We start from the raw sequence: 19,614 nt of genomic DNA, 5'->3' as shown, positions 1-19,614 counted from the left end.
GGGTTGTGGTGCGCGGATTCCGCTCGCTCACGCACCCTCTGCCCCCTCGCCTCCCGCAGCGCAGCGCTAATCAGACGAGGCTGCAGCTCGGCGCTCGAGCTCGGCGCGGCGCGTTCTGTGCGGCTCTTCCGTGTTTGTGTCGCGCGCTGCTTCCTGACTGCTGCTCTGCTGGCTTTTACACAACTCTTCAGCGCGCGCTCATTTCCTCATCAGCACCTGCGCGCGAGGCAGCAGCCCTGACCAGGAGCAGGGGCGGATTTACAGAGAGGGGAGCTAACTCTTCAACGCGTGGGGGTCTGGGGCAGGCTTTCCTCAGGAGAATTAGCCTCCCTAAATATTCGCCCTGATTGTTTAGAGCAGCAACAGATGAAAAAGTGACCTAATTATGATTATTTGGGGCAATTGGCACTCATGATATCAATAATAATAATAATAATTAATAATAACGAATATCAATATTTTAGAAGCACTTTAAGAATATAGTGTCGAACAAAAAATATATAAAATGTCTTTAGATGAGTTTTAAAGGAACTGTAAAATATTGAACAGAGATATAGAAGAATAGGGAGCGGTTAACGACATTATCGGTTTCTCGTCAAACTCTTAATGTACTCGCCATGTCCATCTGAAAATAGCTAGTGCTAGCCAAGATGAACAGGATCAAATCTCGAAATCTCGAAAGCCAGAAACCTCTTTTTTAACCAAAAAAAAATCAGGGTTACAAATAATAGGAATAAACATGTAAATAATAATTTTTTTTTTTACATTATTTTTATTCAGAATTTCCCCTTCCACCTTAAACGGTGCAGCAGTTTACTAGCAGAACACTAGTTAAGGTACCTGTAGCACAATTTAAGGTGGAACTAAATATTCAAATAAGCCAACTTCAGCCTCGTGAAAAGAGGAAAATAAAACGTATTTTAACAAAATAAAAATTGACTTTAAATTATTTTAAATAATTTAGTTTAAATGCTTAATAATGGTTTATTGATTCACTCCAGCGGCAAGAGAGTTGGAGTCGGTGTCGACTCCAGGAAATCCAGGCTCTTCACTCAGCGCAGCAGCCAAAGAGCCACAGCAGTTCAGGAAGCAACAGAGCAGAAGCAACAGCGCCTCCCGCAGGTCCTATTGCGCCCTGTCTCCTTCATGTACTTTGAATTAGGTGACAAAACAAGTGTGTACGGCTGTGTGTCCACGGTAGGGTCGGTATAACTGTTTTATATTATATAAAATGTATTTAATTTTCGCACTTAAGTACTCACTTTGTTGGGTTGGTTGCTTGAGTACTGTGCTGTTGGAGTTAGGAAACATAGTTTAGAGGTTATTTAATGTGCATTATATATATATATATATATATATATATATATATATATATATATAGGATATCATAACCTAATAGATTAACTAATTAACTCATAGAAAATTAAACAGACATTGAAGAGAGACAGTCCCACGTGATGACTTTAATTCTGTTCCTTCGAAAACTTCAAATACAACCATATACAACCATGCTCACCCCTGCTCTACTACTTTTTGCATCAGCTCTAACATAAATATACACGTGTGTAAAAAATCATTATCTTATGATTATGTTATTTACGTCCCATAGGGCCTGTCTACGTCACCCACACCCATGCGGGTCGCAGATGCAGCGTTCAGGCGCCTGTAGACCCATTTAAGGTGGAACGAGAAATTCAAACAAGGCGAAAAGACAGTTTCGTGAAAAGCGGAAAATAAACATTTTTTCAACGGAATAAAACTTTAATAATATGAATAATATAATTAATAGAACTTTAAAATACTTTAAACGAGTTTAAATGTTCAATAATGATTCATTGATTCATTCCAGCGGTAAGAGTCGGGAGTCAGAGTCGACTCCGGAAAATCCAGGCCCTTCACTCAGCGCAGCACTTGTTTCACAAGAGTGTATAAAACCATTCTCTTATGATGAAGTTATAATAGTTATGTAGCTATTACAAGACCTGTCTACGTGACCCACACTCATGCTAATCACAGCAACCTCGAAATTCACTCATTTGCAAGTTTTCTGACCCCAGAAGAGAAGCGACCTCCTCCTGTTCAATAGGGGGCAGTATACATGTATGGTGTTTAGATCAGAGGCGGCAGAATAAGAGAAGTCTGAGCTCTTACTTAGCAGGCTGTGTGTGTGTGTGTGTGTGTGTGTGTGTTTACAGTAAGACAGTTGTGTAATTGACCGGCTGCTCTAAACACTTGCTTTTAAACATTGCCCCAGTTGTTACCCCCCTGCTGCTCCACCATGTTTGCTGCTAGGGGAGTCTTACGACTTGCAAAAAGACTGTCAGCTGTTTCTGTTCCTCGACGTGGATGTGTTGGAGCTATTCCCGTGGACGACATCGTAAACGGGCTCACAGATGAGCAAATCCAGGTAGACAGAGCCTCAGTAAATACTGTCATGAGTGTCGGGATCTCTGATCAGAACCACGGGCCGGCATGGAGCACATAGCTCACACCGCTAGCTACATCTGCAGGCACGGTGTGCATCTGAATGAAGTGGTGTTGATAGCTTAGTTAGTCAGCTAGCTAGATAAACGGCTGGGCTTCAGCACCTGCTTATATACTTTAATGGCTATATCAGGTATGTTAGGTTATGCAGGGGGGGGGGTGTCTTATGCAGGTCCTTCAGAAACTCTGCAGGACTGCTGGACTGTCGTCTGGCTTGCAAGGTAGCGCCTATGTGTGACGTCACGCGTGACCTTGTACATCATTTGATAATAGCTCTGAGCGGATGCTATCAAATGTAACAGCAAATTATATTTATTTTTTATACATCTTACACCCCGTTAATGTCTTTTAAAATGAGTTTGACTCGCTTTAGAGAGGCGACACTGATGCTGGTCCTGGTGGAGTAAGGGGGGGGGGCGTGTTCGCACGGACGGTTTTGATTGGTCGAAGCACCTTTCCATTCATTTAAAGGTGACATTAGGTGCCCATAAAGTATGTTTAGATATTTAGAATATTTAAATATGCTTCTGCCAAATGGGAATAGAGAAAAAAACTCAAGGCGGTATGTCCAAAAGTATGTAGACACCTGCCCGACTACTGATTCATCTGAAATTAGAGATATTATTAGGGACCCCCCCACCCACCCCCCCATACTTTGCTGTAGCAACAGCCTCTACTCTTCTGAGAAGACTTACACTAGGTGGTGGTCCATCTCGAGAATGCAGCTCCACTGCCTCACATAAGGCTTTAGATTTGGGTATGCTGAATCTCAGGCTCATGTGCAGCTGTCCCAGAGCCATCCATTCTATTGGTAGATGCTTGTGACCACGTTCTGCAGTGTGTATGAACTGCCAGATGCTTTTTCTTCTACGGTCACCTTTGCAACTCTGGTCACCATTGGGGTCGATGCTTAGGCACTTCGGCGTTGCGTGTTTAAATTCACCTGCTGGGAGCAGCTGGGTCAACACTCGCTGATGTTCTTTTTTTCTTCTCTCCAGCTCAGACAGACAGTTCAGAGGTTCTGTCAGGAAAGGCTTGCCCCCTATGCTGATGAAATTGACAAGTCAAATGAGTTTCCACGCATGAGGGTAAGTTACCACGCAAGTGCCCTTGTTGGCATTCTTGACATCTTGTACATTTTGCTGTAAAGGACTTACAAAGGGTTCTTTGACTCTCAAATGCCATAATGTAAATAAAAGATATGTGAAAGTTTGGAGCTGAACGTTTTAAACAGTGTACTGATTAGGGCTGATGGTGAAACCGCAGCCTAGGGGGATAAGTATTTGTGTGTAGTTGCTGCAACTAAATTAAAGTAACATTATTCACATGGTCTTGAAGTAGCGTTTCTACCTTATATTAAACAGCTATAAAATCATTGTGCTGCTCCACTGGCCTGTAATAGGGAGAATAACGTCTCCATCGTTGCTATTCCAGGCTCGGCACAGTGCACAGTTCACTGTGTAAAACAGACAGGCCAAAACTTGCAAGAACTGCGTACCTCTGCATAATGCTGCATACCATATTGGTATCAGATCTTGTAATATTACTCTACCGTGTCAGTCCACATGCTTCTTTCACTTTTAGTGACTGTTCTGTTTCTTCCAGCTTGTCCAGAAATGCACGTGTAAAGTGCCTCCATCAGTGCAGGCTCAAAGCGCGAATTACTCTTCCCAAATGTAGGGGGCGCCCATTTCTCGCATTTTTCTGCTTTAAGTAATCAACATAGACTTTCGTGTGTGTTCTCTTCATGGTCTCTGTGGTTGTTTTCACATTTGAACTCCAGGAATTTCCCTTTCACACATCTAGCGTACAGCCACAGGGCCCTCTTACTACGGGAGATCTTATGCATTGGTTTAGGTACTGTGAATTCTCCAGAAAGTGACCTGCTCTATTCAAACATGGGCTCACTTGGACATTACCTGGACTTTGTAATAGGAGGGCTGGCAAGATAAAGTCTGGTTTATCATCTATACAAATGACATACAGCTCCACCAGGTAATGTCCAGAAAAGGCACTCAAGTGGTTTGTGTTTACTTAGCACTTACACCCGGTCAGGAGGTAGTGGTGTAATATGTTTGGTAGCTGCTAAGCTAAAAGCTTAGTAAGAACTGGCTTGAGTGGTGCACCACTTTTTAGTTTAGTCATGCTTAAATGTGTTGGTAAATGTTTGCTTTATAACTACCCTACATGTGAACTTGCACACAGATGGTGAAACTCAATTTAAGTGAACTTCTTCTTTTTTAGGAGTTTTGGAAGGAGGCGGGTGAACTCGGACTGCTTGGGATCACAGCTCCAGGCAAGAGATTTTCTCAGCTATTTTGGTCAGATGTGGAAGAACGTGTATCTGAGAGGGTCTTAAAGAGGCAGTTTACACCTTGCATCAACATGTGTGTTTTTGGTGACTGGATCACGTTCCAGTTTGACCACAGGATAAGCCAGATGTTAACACTCCTAGGACACACTGTGATCATATTGCTATTGGACGCTCTGAGCACATGCAGATGTATCTGGACCATATTCAACACAAGTGTAAATGGAATGCATTTTCTGTAACTAGGCTTTATTTTAATGATATAAAATCTATACATGAAACGCATGTTAATGCAAGGTACTCCGAGGGTTCTATCGAAAGCCGGTGTCGTGACACATTCTTTCCCCCTGGACACATCCTATCCCCCCAAATGTTTCATCGGTTAAAATCTTTTACGTGATTATTTGGCCATCTTCACGCGGCTGTCATACTTAAGCCAGATCAAAATTTAAGATTTACTGATCATTGCTGAGATTTTTTTTTCTGGATAAAGCATTGTTATTTACCTTTGTTTATTAAATGTGGATCACATATTAGCTTTTAAGTTCAACAATGTAATATTGTTGTTGCTACGCTGGCGTATAAAGCTGATACCAACAGGCAAAGCTAGCTATCATGCACTTGCTGTCCACTATCGAGCTAACCTTGCGCAAGATCAGCAGGTAATTGGGATCCATATAAAATAATAAAGTGATAAAATGAAAAACAACAACCACTAGATTAAACACACTGTGAAGGTGGGGGGCAACTTGGCTGGCTAAACAGTAAGCATGCTAGCTAATACCATTGAAGGGGAATAAGCTTGACTGGCTAACTAGTAGCATGATAGCTAATACAGTCAAGGGGGTGGACCAGCTGCTGACTAACGTATTGGGTCCTAAATGGTCCTTCTGTAAGATGATGTCAGAGGGGATGAGATGTGTCTGTGGGGATAGGATATGTCACAACACCGTCTTGGTTCCATCACTGTTGGTTCCCTAAAGCAAAGTCTTCAGGAAACCCCAGACAGTCGTGAGTTATCCAAACTGGCAACAAGTAGTGCTACATCTAGAGCAAAAACGTGGACTGTAATTAGGTGTTCACTATGGCGGCTCTAGAACATCCCAAAAAGTTAGTGGTTTCTGAGATGCTATCCCCTTTCGCCTACTGTCTACATCATATCTGAATATTATGCCCACACCCCTGGTTTGGAATTAACTCGACCAGGAACGCAACAGGTGCCATATGTTTGCTGCACATTTAAAAATGCGTGCACACCAGTCAGTTGTAGCAGTGTTCAGAATGACTGTAATGGACACGATCTGTCTGATGTCCAAAAAGGCATGGTAATAGGGTATCAGGCAAAGGGTGGAAGCATCTCAGAAACCGCTAACTTTGTGGGATGTACTTGAACCCCTGTAGTGAAGATTAACAGAGAATTGACTTCTCGCACTGGCCACTGATGCCAGAGGGAACGACGACTCGAGCCAGTCGAACTGAGGGGCAAAGTATTCTGCAGCATGGCTGCGTTTACCTGAAGAAATGGCCAAACCAGGAATGGAACAAGCGATTATCTGCTCGAATTAAAGGCAGTTGGACTGTATTGATCCATCAAAATGACTAAAAAACCCATAGTCCATGGATATTAATGTGTAACCAGGAACTTTCAGCTAAAAGAGGCTCAAATCACATCTGTTTAAAGGATAAAACCTCATATCCGAGAACACAGAGTTGAGCGAATGGTCTTGGGAGTGTTTTCGACTGTTTTCAGGCACATTTAGGTAACTGGTTCATCCAGGTTTGCTTGCTCTCCATTTTTATTCAACTTAGCACGTTGGTAAGCTGATAACTATGGTGGGCTTGTTTTGTTGGTTTTTTTTCCCTTCCCCTTGCTTGTTTTTAAACTGTAACATCACCAAGTAGTGAGCTCCTACACATTTTGATGCCTGGATTCCAGCTGTTTCTACGAATTGCAGCAGTTCATCAGTCTGTAAAAGGATAGCTCTGAATTCTTGCTGAATCTTTTTTGCACAGTCAGTCACACAACAGCTCTTCCCCATGGTTTGGTACTTGGCGGCATTCGCTCTGAATTCTAACACTGCCAAACAGTCAGTCTTTTTGCCACTTAGTGGGCTTGGCCGCAGTGACTCCCACCAACTGTGACATTACATGCATACCCTCTATTCATGCGTCTATACAACAGCTATTGGAATCTTTATCTTTGGAGTTTAACCAAAGCCAGTCAGTGAGAAGCCCAGCCTCTTCCTGTTCCTCAGTTCTACTAAAAAATGACCTAAGGAACACTACAGGGTGAGCGGGAGAGAGTCTTTATGAATGTGTTATGTATATGTGGCTATGTTTGAACAGTCGTAGGGCTCATGAGTTCTTATTGGCTCTTCATGCTCACCACATTGACCTATTCATTTTGGACTCTCTAGCATCTAAAGAAACCAAAAGACATAATCCAGCGGTAGTTCTCCTCACTACAAGTTCTCTGGTGTAACCTGATTTCACCTGAAGTCATCAAGGTAAGGCTTGTTCTCTCTTCATCCATGTTCTCTCCCCACAGTGGAGTATGGAGGCACGGGATTGGGCTACCTTGATCATGTGATTGTGATGGAGGAGGTGTCTCGGGTGTCTGCAGCTGTTGGGCTCAGCTATGGTGCACATTCTAATCTATGTGTCAATCAGCTGGTGCGCAATGGCAACCAGAAGCAGAAAGAGAAGTACATGCCGAAGGTAGGAATTTAAATAATGTTGTTTTTTTTGTCTGTATGAGGGAAGCTGCGTGAACTGTAATGTTTAGGGCAAATTAAACAAGGTTCACAGTTCTCTCTGTATCCCTTGTTAATGTAGACAGATGTTCAGATGTGTTCCATCTGTCTGTCTTCATTAAAATGAAATGATAATTATGATAAAGTAAACAGAAAGGCAGACTGCTCTCATAACACCTTCTAAAAAGATTTCCTAGCCTCTGTACATTAAAACGAAGAGGCATGAACAGCATGATTCGCTGTATGTTTTTCTTCCAGTTGATAACAGGAGAACATGTAGGTGCATTGGCCATGAGTGAGACCAACTCTGGATCTGATGTGGTGTCCATGAAGCTGACTGCAAGGAAAGAGGGTGAGCTGTGCCCTTCCCATCCACCACTCTGCTTTATGGATCTGTTATCGTCCACAATAGACCTTGACTTTGTCCTTGGTTATTTTTTGGAATGATTTATGCCCAAAGAATTTAGCTTTGGCTAAAGACCGTGTGATCAAGCTAGTCATACTGGTGGACCAGCATGGTTAGGCTGGTCATGCTGGCCAACCAGCTTAATCGACTGTCATTTTCCCCTTACCCTGTGTTTATCTGTTTTGTTTTGCTACAAGGCTAAAATAGCCACATTAATGTATTAGCGATTTAAAGCTAACCCGAAAAATATGTATTTTATCATGTGAGATAAAAAAAAAATACAATTAGTCATGAATATATTTACGTACATTTATAGTCTATGGGAATGTGCTTTATTTTATGGAACTACTTTATGACTTTATGTTCCTGCTGTGAGCCTAATATGTACTGATTACAGGAACTCCAAGGCTAATTTAGCTGCTTTATGACATACCTGAGATATGAGCTGATGGAGCTGCTTAATGACATACCTGAGATATGAGCTGCTGATGGAGCTGCTTTATGGCATATCTGGGATATGAGCTGATGGAGCTGCTTTATGACACACCTTAGGTATGAGCTGCTGATGTAGCTGATTTATGACATACCTGAGGTATAAGTTGATGGAGCTGCTTTATGACATGCTGATGTCGCTGATCTATGACATACCTTAGGTATGAGCTGCGGATGTAGTTGATTTATGACATACCTGAGATATGAGCTGCTGATGGAGCTGCTCTGTGACATACCTGAGATATGAGCTGATGGAGCTGCTCTATGACATACCTGAGGTATGAGCTGCTGATGGAGCTGCTCTATGACATACCTGAAGTATGAGCTGCTGATGGAGCTGCTTTATGACACACCTGAGGTATGAGCTGCTGATGGAGCCGCTTTATGACATACCTGAGATATGAGCTGATGGAGCTGCTTTATGACGCACCTGAGGTATGAGCTGCTGATGGGGCCGCTTTATGACATACCTGAGATATGAGCTGATGGAGCTGCTTTATGACACACCTTAGGTATGAGCTGCTGATGGAGCTGATTTATGACATACCTGAGGTATGAGCTGCTGATGGAGCTGATTTATAACATACCTGAGGTATACGTTGATGGAGCTGCTTTATGACATGCTGATGTAGCTGATCTATGACATACTTGAGGTATAAGCTGTTGGAGCTGCTTTATGACATACCTGAGATATGAGCTGCTGATGGAGCTGCTTTATGACAAACCTTAGGTATGAGCTGCTGATGTAGCTGATTTATGACATTCCTGAGGTATAAGCTGATGGAGCTGCTTTATGACATGCTGATGTAGCTGATCTATGACATACTTGGGATATGAGCTGCTGATGTAGCTGCTTTATGACATACCTGAGTTATGAGCTGCTGATGCAGCTGATTTATGACATACCTGGGATATGAGCTGATGGAGCTGCTTTATGACAAACCTGGGATATGAGCTGATGGAGCTGCTTTATGACAAACCTGGGATATGAGCTGATGGAGCTGCTTTATGACATGCCTGAGGTTTGCGCTGCTGATGGAGCTTCTTTATGACATACCTGAGGTATAAGCTGATAGAGCTGCTTTATTACATACCTGGGATATGAGCTGATGGAACTGCTTTATGAGCTGCTGATGTAGCTGCTTTATGACATGCCTGAGGTATGAGCTGCTGATGAAGCTGATTCATGACACACCTGGGATATGAGCTGATGGAGCTGCTTTATGACACACCTGAGGTATGAGCTGCTAATGTAGCTGCTTTATGACATGCCTGAAGTATGCGCTGCTGATGTAGCTGCTTAATGACATACCTGAGGTATGAGCTGCTGATGGAGCTGATTTATGACATACCTGAGGTATAAGTTGATGGAGCTGCTTTATGACATGCTGATGTCGCTGATCTATGACATACCTTAGGTATGAGCTGCTGATGTAGTTGATTTATGACATACCTGAGATATGAGCTGCTGATGGAGCTGCTCTGTGACATACCTGAGATATGAGCTGATGGAGCTGCTCTATGACATACCTGAGGTATGAGCTGCTGATGGAGCTGCTTTATGACACCCCTGAGGTATGAGCTGCTGATGGAGCCGCTTTATGACATACCTGAGATATGAGCTGATGGAGCTGCTTTATGACGCACCTGAGGTATGAGCTGCTGATGGAGCCGCTTTATGACATACCTGAGATATGAGCTGATGGAGCTTCTTTTTGACACACCTTAGGTATGAGCTGCTGATGGAGCTGATTTATGACATACCTGAGGTATGAGCTGCTGATGGAGCTGATTTATGACATACCTGAGGTATGAGCTGCTGATGGAGCTGATTTATGACATACCTGAGGTATGAGCTGCTGATGGAGCTGATTTATGACATACCTGAGGTATACGTTGATGGAGCTGCTTTATGACATGCTGATGTAGCTGATCTATGACATACTTGAGGTATAAGCTGTTGGAGCTGCTTTATGACATACCTGAGATATGAGCTGCTGATGGAGCTGCTTTATGACAAACCTTAGGTATGAGCTGCTGATGTAGCTGATTTATGACATTCCTGAGGTATAAGCTGATGGAGCTGCTTTATGACATGCTGATGTAGCTGATCTATGACATACTTGGGATATGAGCTGCTGATGTAGCTGATTTATAACATACCTGAGGTATGAGCTGCTGATGGAGCTGATTTATAACATACCTGAGGTATGAGCTGCTGATGGAGCTGATTTATAACATACCTGAGGTATACGTTGATGGAGCTGCTTTATGACATGCTGATGTAGCTGATCTATGACATACTTGAGGTATAAGCTGTTGGAGCTGCTTTATGACATACCTGAGATATGAGCTGCTGATGGAGCTGCTTTATGACAAACCTTAGGTATGAGCTGCTGATGTAGCTGATTTATGACATTCCTGAGGTATAAGCTGATGGAGCTGCTTTATGACATGCTGATGTAGCTGATCTATGACATACTTGGGATATGAGCTGCTGATGTAGCTGCTTTATGACATACCTGAGTTATGAGCTGCTGATGCAGCTGATTTATGACATACCTGAGTTATAAGCTGATGTAGCTGCTTTATGACATACCTGGGATATGAGCTGATGGAGCTGCTTTATGACATGCCTGAGGTTTGCGCTGCTGATGGAGCTGCTTTATGACATACCTGGGATATGAGCTGATGGAACTGCTTTATGAGCTGCTGATGTAGCTGCTTTATGACATGCCTGAGGTATGAGCTGCTGATGAAGCTGATTCATGACATACCTAAGGTATGAGTTGCTGATGTAGCTGCTTTATCACATACCTGAGGTTTGAGCTGCTGATGGAGCTGCTTTATGACACACCTGAGGTATGAGCTGCTAATGTAGCTGCTTTATGACATGCCTGAAGTATGCGCTGCTGATGTAGCTGCTTAATGACATACCTGAGGTATGAGCTGCTGATGTAGCTGCTTTATGACATGCCTACATGCCTAAGGTATGCGCTGCTGATGGAGCTGCTTAATGACATACTGGAGGTACAATGTTAATGGAGCTGCTCTATGATGTATTGGGGTTATGACTCTAATACTACTGTTTTATGACATACTGGAGCTATTAGCCTAATATTGCTACTTAATGGACTAGTGTGGTTATGAGGCTCATGTAGCTGCTTCATGAGGCAAGCTTGCCAAATTTAGGTAATTTATAGAGAGGGGGGGCGTTAATGAGGTTTAAGCCTAGTTGCTTTATGACGAATGATTGGTTATGAGCCTAATGTAGTTGCTTTATGACGTGCTTAACCTAGCGCTTAATGACGCTACTTGAACTTGGATCATGAGCCTATATACCTGCTTTATGACACTGTGGTTATGATGCTATGGAGCTCATTTATTACCTACTGGAGCTATGAGCTGATGTAGCTACCTTATGGCATTATGTAGCGTCGAGACTCATACCGCATGATGTGGGGCTGTTGGGCTTTCAGTTCTGTACCTCTGTCCATTTCTACAGATAACAGTATGCCACACTGGGACTCAGACACCACATAAGCAGCACAAAATGCTAATTAGTGCGTAAAAGCTTTCCTTTCGTTTTAGCAGTATTAACCTTTTAGCTCCAGTGCAAAACTGAAGAACCACCCTTCAGACAGCAAACGTGTCTTGGCAGCCTGGCTGCTTTGGGCGTAAGAAAAAAGTATGTAAATTAGATTTTTTTGCTGAACTATTAGTTTAATGGTTTAATTCCAGTTTCTGCATAGATATGATTATGAATGCATGACTAAACCTTTCAGGAATTGTTTCTCATCACTGTAGCTTTTAAACCTCTTGCCGCTTTTGTGCCCCTGATGGGCTGCCTCATATACCCCCCCTTCTTTAGCTTTGATACTGCTGTGCCCTTTTAGGTGACCACTATGTGCTGAATGGTAATAAGTTCTGGATTACGAACGGGCCAGATGCAGACGTGCTCATCGTGTATGCAAAGACAAGCCCTGAGGCAGCTGCCCGCGGCATCTCTGCTTTCATTATAGAAAAGGTTAGTGAGATATGGCTTTAACCCCGACCTACTTCTCATGAAATCGTCTTGTTTTTGCTTGGGAGGCTCTCCGTAACTCCCAGCAATGATGTCTTTTTTGAATGTTTACCTTGTTAAATGTTTCTCAAAGGGAATGCCCGGATTTAGCACTGCACAGAAGCTGGATAAGTTGGGAATGAGGGGCTCGAACACTTGTGAGCTAATCTTTGAGGACTGCAAGGTTCCAGGTGTGTGTGTCAAGGCAAATGATGGCAGTGAAGTGCTTTTGACAAAGTGGAATTGCTCCTGTGAGCCTTGTACTTCTGGTACGTCTGCTGCTGTACGTCTTTGTGTATAAAGTTCATTGCTGATTTCAGAGGAGAACATCTTGGGCCCACTGAACAAAGGTGTGTACGTGCTGATGAGCGGATTGGACCTGGAGAGACTAGTGCTCTCAGCTGGACCTATAGGGTAATGTTTGCACTGTTGACTTGCATTAGAACAGACTCTTGTGTTCTGTTGAGTAGACTGTGGATCATTATTCTGGGCTTTTTATTTATTTATTTATTTTTTTAACAGCATTATGCAAGCTGTGTTGGATCACGCTATTCCCTATCTGCATATGCGAGAAGCATTTGGACAAAAGATCGGCCTCTTCCAGGTGAGTTGGATTTAGCAATTTATCATCAGAAATGCTTCATTTTATACGCTGAGGGCAAGTGATTTGCATTTTAATTGATACCATATGATATGAGGTGTCAGTTGTTGAATTTTTATGAATGGAGATCTCCTCTGATTTTGTGAATTTTACCTAATTTTTTATTTTTTAGATTAGGGGCTGTACTGTTTTAGGTGACAGCTGTGGTGTTGCACAAGAGGGATATTTTATTATCCAGATGTTTTGTTATCCAGAATGGCTGAGATAGATTTTGTGTTGGCTGTGTTGCCTCTTCGAATGAGCTGATGACTTCCTAGAATTAATAGGTACAGCATTGGACTGTAAACCTGCCATCGTCTATAGTTTTTTTTTTTTTCTTCTCCTCAGCGAATGATGTGCCAGCATGTGTTTTTTCACTGGATACCGACCTAACATCAGATACAATAGTCAGCCTGAGATGGCCACATATCTGATTTCTCAGAAATGTCCATAACAATGGTTCACAGTGTTTTGTAGTTGCATTAATATAACGTGTATTGTCTGGGAAATATGTGCAAACCTGGTTTTGATAGCTCTGTTCAAATGAGGGCTGGAACAGTTATTCAACATTAGCAGTGTTGTTGATTGTTTATATAGTTTTAGTATGCCAAGGTTACCCGCTAGTTCTTTAGACTTGAGGGCTCTCGAATCCAGATAGGCAGCTAGTCTGTTCTTCTTATGTGTAAAATAATCTGTTTTATCTTTATTTGACTGCAATGTTTTGTTTTCTTATTCAGTTAGTGATGTGCTCAGTACACTTACAAAGTGAGTCAAGGGGACTGGAGAGGATAAGGTGAAGAGGGCCACCATAAATCTGAGTATTGTCTACATGGCTGTGATAAGATATCCAGTAGTCTTGTAGGAATGAGCCCAGAGGAAGCTTATTTAAATAAAATAAGAGCAGCTCAGGGATCAAACCTTGGGGGACACCAAAGGTCAATGGCACACTATCAGAGACATGATTTTCTGTTTCGACAGATTAGTTCCTGCCTGGCAGATATGAAAAGAACCATTTTAGGACTGGGGATTCCAAACTAGTTCACAAGTCTAAATCTAAATCTTTAATAGTTAATGATGTCAACGGCAGCATTGACACAGGAGTGGTAGAACAGGTATATTTAACGAATATCAATAAGAGCTGTCTCGTTACTATGATGAGGCTAGAATTCTGTATGAAATGTATGTACATGGATATTTCTGGAAGTTTCATTAACGTTTCTTAGTGATTTTTCAGTCACTATTGCTTGTAATTTGCTTCTAGGTATTTATTTTGTAAGAGAGGCTCAACAACTTGACTTTTGTGCACCTTGATGACCTCTGCTAACTGATACTAATTCAGGGGATATATATGTAGGCTTGAATGTTTGTCAACCATGGCAAAGAGTATTTAGCTGTTGCTAATGGTATTGTGAAGAATGCTACAGAAAAGGGTCTAGCTTTATTGTCTAGCTTTTTATTTGATTGTAAAATATTCACACAGCCCATCTTTGAAGATATCTTGTATAAATCTCTAACTTGGTGTTACACCACCTGCATTCAGTCTTTCTACATTCTTTTTTTGTTGTTGTTGTTGGAGAATGTAGAAAGTAATTGTCTGTATGCATTTTCTGAAACCTAAGGACAATGCGGTCGAGTGCAACATTCAAGTCTGACTTTTCCATGTAAGCGCAATGTGCATGATCTGGAACCTTTAAAATAGCAGCACAGGTAGATCCCCAGTGATGCCAGTTAGTCCTGTCCTTCAAGTGTGTTAAGCTGTCCAGTGACGTTGTGTAGCAGCAATTGAAAAATGAAACTGTTGGCTGGCTTCTCGGATCTTGGAGGAAGCATATGCTAGCGTCACCATGGAAGCACTTCATTCTCATGTGATATGGGGAGTCCTAAACCATTTGTATAAAAATCATTTGTATAAGTGTAATCACTAGTGTAAAATGGAAAGTATGACCGTGTGTGGCTTGTGACCCAGTTATGCTTCTCTTTGCTGGTAAGTTATTTCTAAATAAACATTGTCTTGATTTGTCAACATTACAATATATTGTGTATGTAATTAAAATGAGTATAGTATCAAGAATTGACTTAAATAATTTCAGATTTTTTGGTATGTTTTTTCCTTGTATTGTAGTTACAGCTCTTATCATTTAAGCTAATTAGCTAAAATTAATTAATTAAATTAAATAAAATTAATTAGTTTATTAGCTTGAAACGTTAAAGTATTCTTGTTTTTATTATTGTTTTGTTTAGGTTTTTTTTGGTGACATCATTTAATTATTAATTTATTAAATGTAAATTAAGATGTGTTTCACCCTTGAATGGTTAACCAAGTACTCAAGTATAATGGGCTTTAATACTACATTTCAGGTTTTTAATAATATAGGCCTACTATATAATGTATGCCATTATTTTTGTATACTACAGATGGCAAAATGTTAACCCCCATCCCATCCCACTTCAGGCTTGAGTGAAAGTGAAATTAACGGAAGGATTCAGATAACCCTGAGTTACCCTGAGCTTTACAGTTTGAATAGTATTACCTGATTTGGGAACATCGGCAGTTAACTGATGGGACTAAAATTGCTTTGTATATTCAAGCAACTTGGCAGTTTATTAATTAATTCATTTATATATATATATATATATATATATATATATATATATATATATATATATATATATATATATTTCTTGTAATAGTGAAGTTGGGTAGGGGCTGGTTGGCTATGTCCAGCAGCAGCAATTTTGTAGGCATGGTTAAGACGCATTAAGAATATCCGAAGCACAGAAGAATATTCTGTTGACTTTTGACATCCAGCTGCTAATTAGGGCTAATAATGACATTTACAATAGCAGCCAAAGTACTCCACACTTCCTTTTTGCTGTAGCCCTTTGGAATTATGTGAGAAAGAACATGTTCTCCTTTTTTTTTCTTTACAGAAAGAACTAAAATGACTTACAAAACAAAGATGAAGGTACAGAAAGTGCTTTAAGGGTTTAATCAGTGGATTTCCTTTTATAGTCTTCTGCGACCAGTGGACTGTACAGTGTTATCCTGGCTTTAACACACCTGATTCAGTTCACGAAGGGCTTTGCGAAGAGCTGATGTGTTGAATCCAGTGCATTAGAGAGAAAAAAAAAAAACATGTTACAGTGCATAGATTCCCCTCCCCCCGGGATAGAGAACCTTTTTCCCCTCTCTATTAAACATGAGCTTGGATAATAATGCTTATCCTTTCTATATATCCTCTAGCTGATGCAGGGAAAAATGGCTGACATGTACACGCGGCTTAGTTCATGTCGTCAGTATGTATACAACGTTGCCCGGGCTTGCGACAAAGGCCACTTCAGCGGCATGGTGAGTGCATTTAAAACAATTGTCCCTCTTTGACTACTTTGTTTGCAAATCATTATTTCGCCCCTGAACTGGAAGCATGCAGCAGTTCCAGGTTCCGTAGCGGCGGTATTGATTTGTGGTGTTGTTGTAGGACTGTGCTGGGGTAATCCTTTATTGTGCTGAGAACGCGACTCAAGTTGCCTTGGACGGAATTCAGTGCCTGGGTGAGTGTCTGGCAGTGTGCGCTGCAGGAAGTGTAAAGCATATCTCTTTGTGTACTTTCCAGGTCGGTGGGTTTTCTGCAGACAGTAGCTATTCTTTCCAGCTTTAGGGTTCACCAGGGACTACTACCGCAAATGCAGCCTTGGTTAAGAATGACTTTATGAATACATACATAACGAGCTGCATCAGTGGCTACACATGTGCTCATTTGTTGAAAGCAGACTGCTGCAGCATCACCCAAGAAAACGTAAAAGTTTATTTTAAAAAATAATAATTCATTAAATAATTGCAATGAAAATCAGAGCAAGTCTCTAAGATTGCCACACATGAACATACCTGAACTTTTAAGCATGTTGGGTGATCTGATTCTGCATTAATACTGCACTTGTGAATTGAATCCCACTGTGTAGAAATGCAGTCGTTGAGCAGCTCTGGTTAAACGCTCCCAGTGCTGCAAACCGATATCATGCCTATAAAAAGTATGACGATAAGTTGAGATGACTTAACTTGTTCTATAGTGGTCTTTAAACCTGCCCCTGGAGAGCTACCTTTCCACAGTCTTTGGATCCAAACCTAATCTGCCCTACCTGATCCAACTTACTGCTTTTTTAAGTCTTTGATTGGCTAAATGGGGTGTGTGGGATTGGATTAGAGCCAACAACTGCAGAAAGGTAGCTCTCCAGATAGTTCTTAGTTCTTAGCTCTCCAGGTAGAAAGGTAGTTTTTTTTTTTTTTTTTTTTTTTTTTTTTTGTTGTTTTTTTGGGGGGGGACCCGCACTTGGTCACTGGCAGAATTAGGAACCATCTATAAATGATCAAACACAATAAACACAATTAAACATTATGATATTATTATTAGTAGTAGTAGTAGTAGTAGTAGTACTACTAGTAGTAGTTCGACTTTTGATTGGCTGATTACACCATAGCTTTTTAAAGTTCTGACTAAATCAAATGTTCATGGGAAAAGAAATTCTTACAATAAACTACGTAACTAAACACTGAAATGCTCTGTATATAAAATATTTAATAAGGGAACAAAGGGGGTAGTTAAAGTGACTGTTCTGTGGAGAAACATGCCCTTTGGCAATTAGGTCTAGCCAAGTAGACTCAACCACCCAATCCTCCCTCCACTGCCCCCCCCCTCCCCCACTACAGAAAGTGCAGGGTTGTACTTGCCTAGTTCTTTATTCCATGATCCTGATTGTGTTTGTACCTACAGGTGGAAATGGTTACATTAATGACTACCCAATGGGCCGTTTCCTCAGGGACGCTAAGCTCTATGAGATCGGCGCCGGCACCAGCGAGGTTCGAAGGATGGTCATTGGCAGGGCTTTCAACACCATGTTCAAATAGGACCACAACCAAATGGCAAGCTGTTTGTCAATGCCTTACACGAAGTCCTACTCTTCTAATAAAAAGCTACAAATGCCACGTGGAGATCTAACGCTGGATCGGATAAATGTTTTTTTTTTGGGGGGGGGGATCCAGTTCAGTCCCCACAGACAATAATTTAGACATTTTCTTCTACTTGGACAAGAACCATTGACTCAAAATTAAATATTAATTTCAGACAAAAACCTTGTAGCTCTAAAATGATTGCTTAATAGGAGAAAGAAAAACCCTTTTCATTTTCATCAAAAGTCATTTTCATTGGTCAATTCATCATGACATTTTGACACAATGTAAAAGATATTATGTCAAAAAGTGGAAAATGTAACAGTAACGTTATGAATATTCATAATACAAGTTAGTTTGAAATATATGACCTGTGTAACAATGTTTTAAAAATTACAGTCATTAAAACAATACAGGCCTTATGACAAGAAAGACATGAACATTTTTGTTGCCTGAGGTGTTCTTATGATGCGTCATTCCACTTCCTAACACTGGAGCAACACTGCTCTGGTTCATTTTGCTCTCCCTGAGATTTTCTTGTACCTTTTAATGTTTAACCACAAATTCTTCCCCCTGACAAAACAGGCAATCTCTAAAATAACCAATGAAACAAAATGTACAGCTTCCTTTGTTGATCCGTTCAACTCTTATTTTTTTTAATGATACAAAATATGATTACTGTATGAATACAGCAACTTCCCCCTGGCTTCTTTAATGAGCACGTCAGGTTTTCTGTGTTAGTACAAGAAAATGCATTGAAATTATTGTCAGTAATAATTGACCACAGGCTACAGATGCAGCAGATTGAGATTAGGTTAAAAGTATTTGGAGCATTCCTGTAATCCACAGGTCTCCAACCTCCTGTCCTGAAGTACCTCAAGTCCCAAACGTGTCAGTTTTCTAAAGAATTGGTCACCAACCCTTCTCCTGGGAAGCTGTCTACCTGCAGCCCTTTATCTATTATCCTAATCGACCCCCTACCCCCTTATTAATCTGTCTGATTATTGCTTTGAGAAGTCCTTGATTAACTGAATAAAGTGTGTTAGATTTAGTTTGGCGGTGAAACATGCAGGTGTAGATCTTCAGGTGGAGGGTTGGTGATTGTATTTCTATTTCATATCTGCATTATATGCCGGGTAAGGGTGAATAGATCAGTGGACCTGCTGCGCGTTACTGAGTTTCCACTTACTGAGTGATAGTATTTCCTGAAATGAGCTGTGCCCTGTAAAAACATACTGCTCACACTACACAAACTTTGCCTTGGGTGTTTCTATAGTAGGAAATTGTGCATATAGGGAATGGACATCCAGTGGTGTCCCTGATATGATTGCTAGTTGTGAACAATTTTGTATATCATTACACCTTTAATGTATTATGTAGCTGAATCTGAAATTTAGTTTGACATCACATTGGTTACATGTTCTTTTGTGAAGAATTAAAGCACGTCTGTCTTCAGTGCATCTTTAGTGTCTTTCTGTTGTGAGTCTTAATAAATCAAACTGTTGTGTTAATAAATCAAA

The 19,614-nt window shown here is 41.1% G+C and overlaps 1 protein-coding gene across 1 annotated transcript; it reads left to right on the top strand.

Annotated features, from left to right (window-relative positions):
• The first annotated feature begins 2,113 nt into the window (after positions 1–2,113).
• ivd (isovaleryl-CoA dehydrogenase) lies at positions 2,114–19,614 on the top strand. The gene is made up of 12 exons (XM_072689702.1): positions 2,114–2,407; positions 3,483–3,572; positions 4,729–4,780; positions 7,344–7,513; positions 7,807–7,900; positions 12,343–12,473; positions 12,604–12,700; positions 12,830–12,923; positions 13,032–13,113; positions 16,394–16,498; positions 16,629–16,701; positions 17,919–19,614. Exons 1-12 carry the CDS (start codon positions 2,279–2,281, stop codon positions 18,050–18,052), a joined length of 1,251 nt encoding a protein of 416 aa, XP_072545803.1. The 5' UTR covers positions 2,114–2,278; the 3' UTR covers positions 18,053–19,614.

The sequence above is a fragment of the Salminus brasiliensis genome, chromosome 10 (assembly GCF_030463535.1).
Source record: "Salminus brasiliensis chromosome 10, fSalBra1.hap2, whole genome shotgun sequence".
NCBI lineage: Eukaryota > Metazoa > Chordata > Actinopteri > Characiformes > Bryconidae > Salminus > Salminus brasiliensis.
Note: the sequence above shows the minus strand (reverse complement) of the source record. Positions and strands in the feature narration are given on the sequence as shown.

Coding starts and splice junctions, on each gene's coding strand:
- ivd (XM_072689702.1), top strand. CDS start 2,279: ATGTTTGCTGCTAGGGGAGTCTTACGACTTGCAAAAAGACTGTCAGCT. Junction 3,573..4,728: donor ATGAGTTTCCACGCATGAGG/GTAAGTTACCAC, acceptor CTTCTTTTTTAG/GAGTTTTGGAAGGAGGCGGG. Junction 12,474..12,603: donor CTGCTTTCATTATAGAAAAG/GTTAGTGAGATA, acceptor TGTTTCTCAAAG/GGAATGCCCGGATTTAGCAC.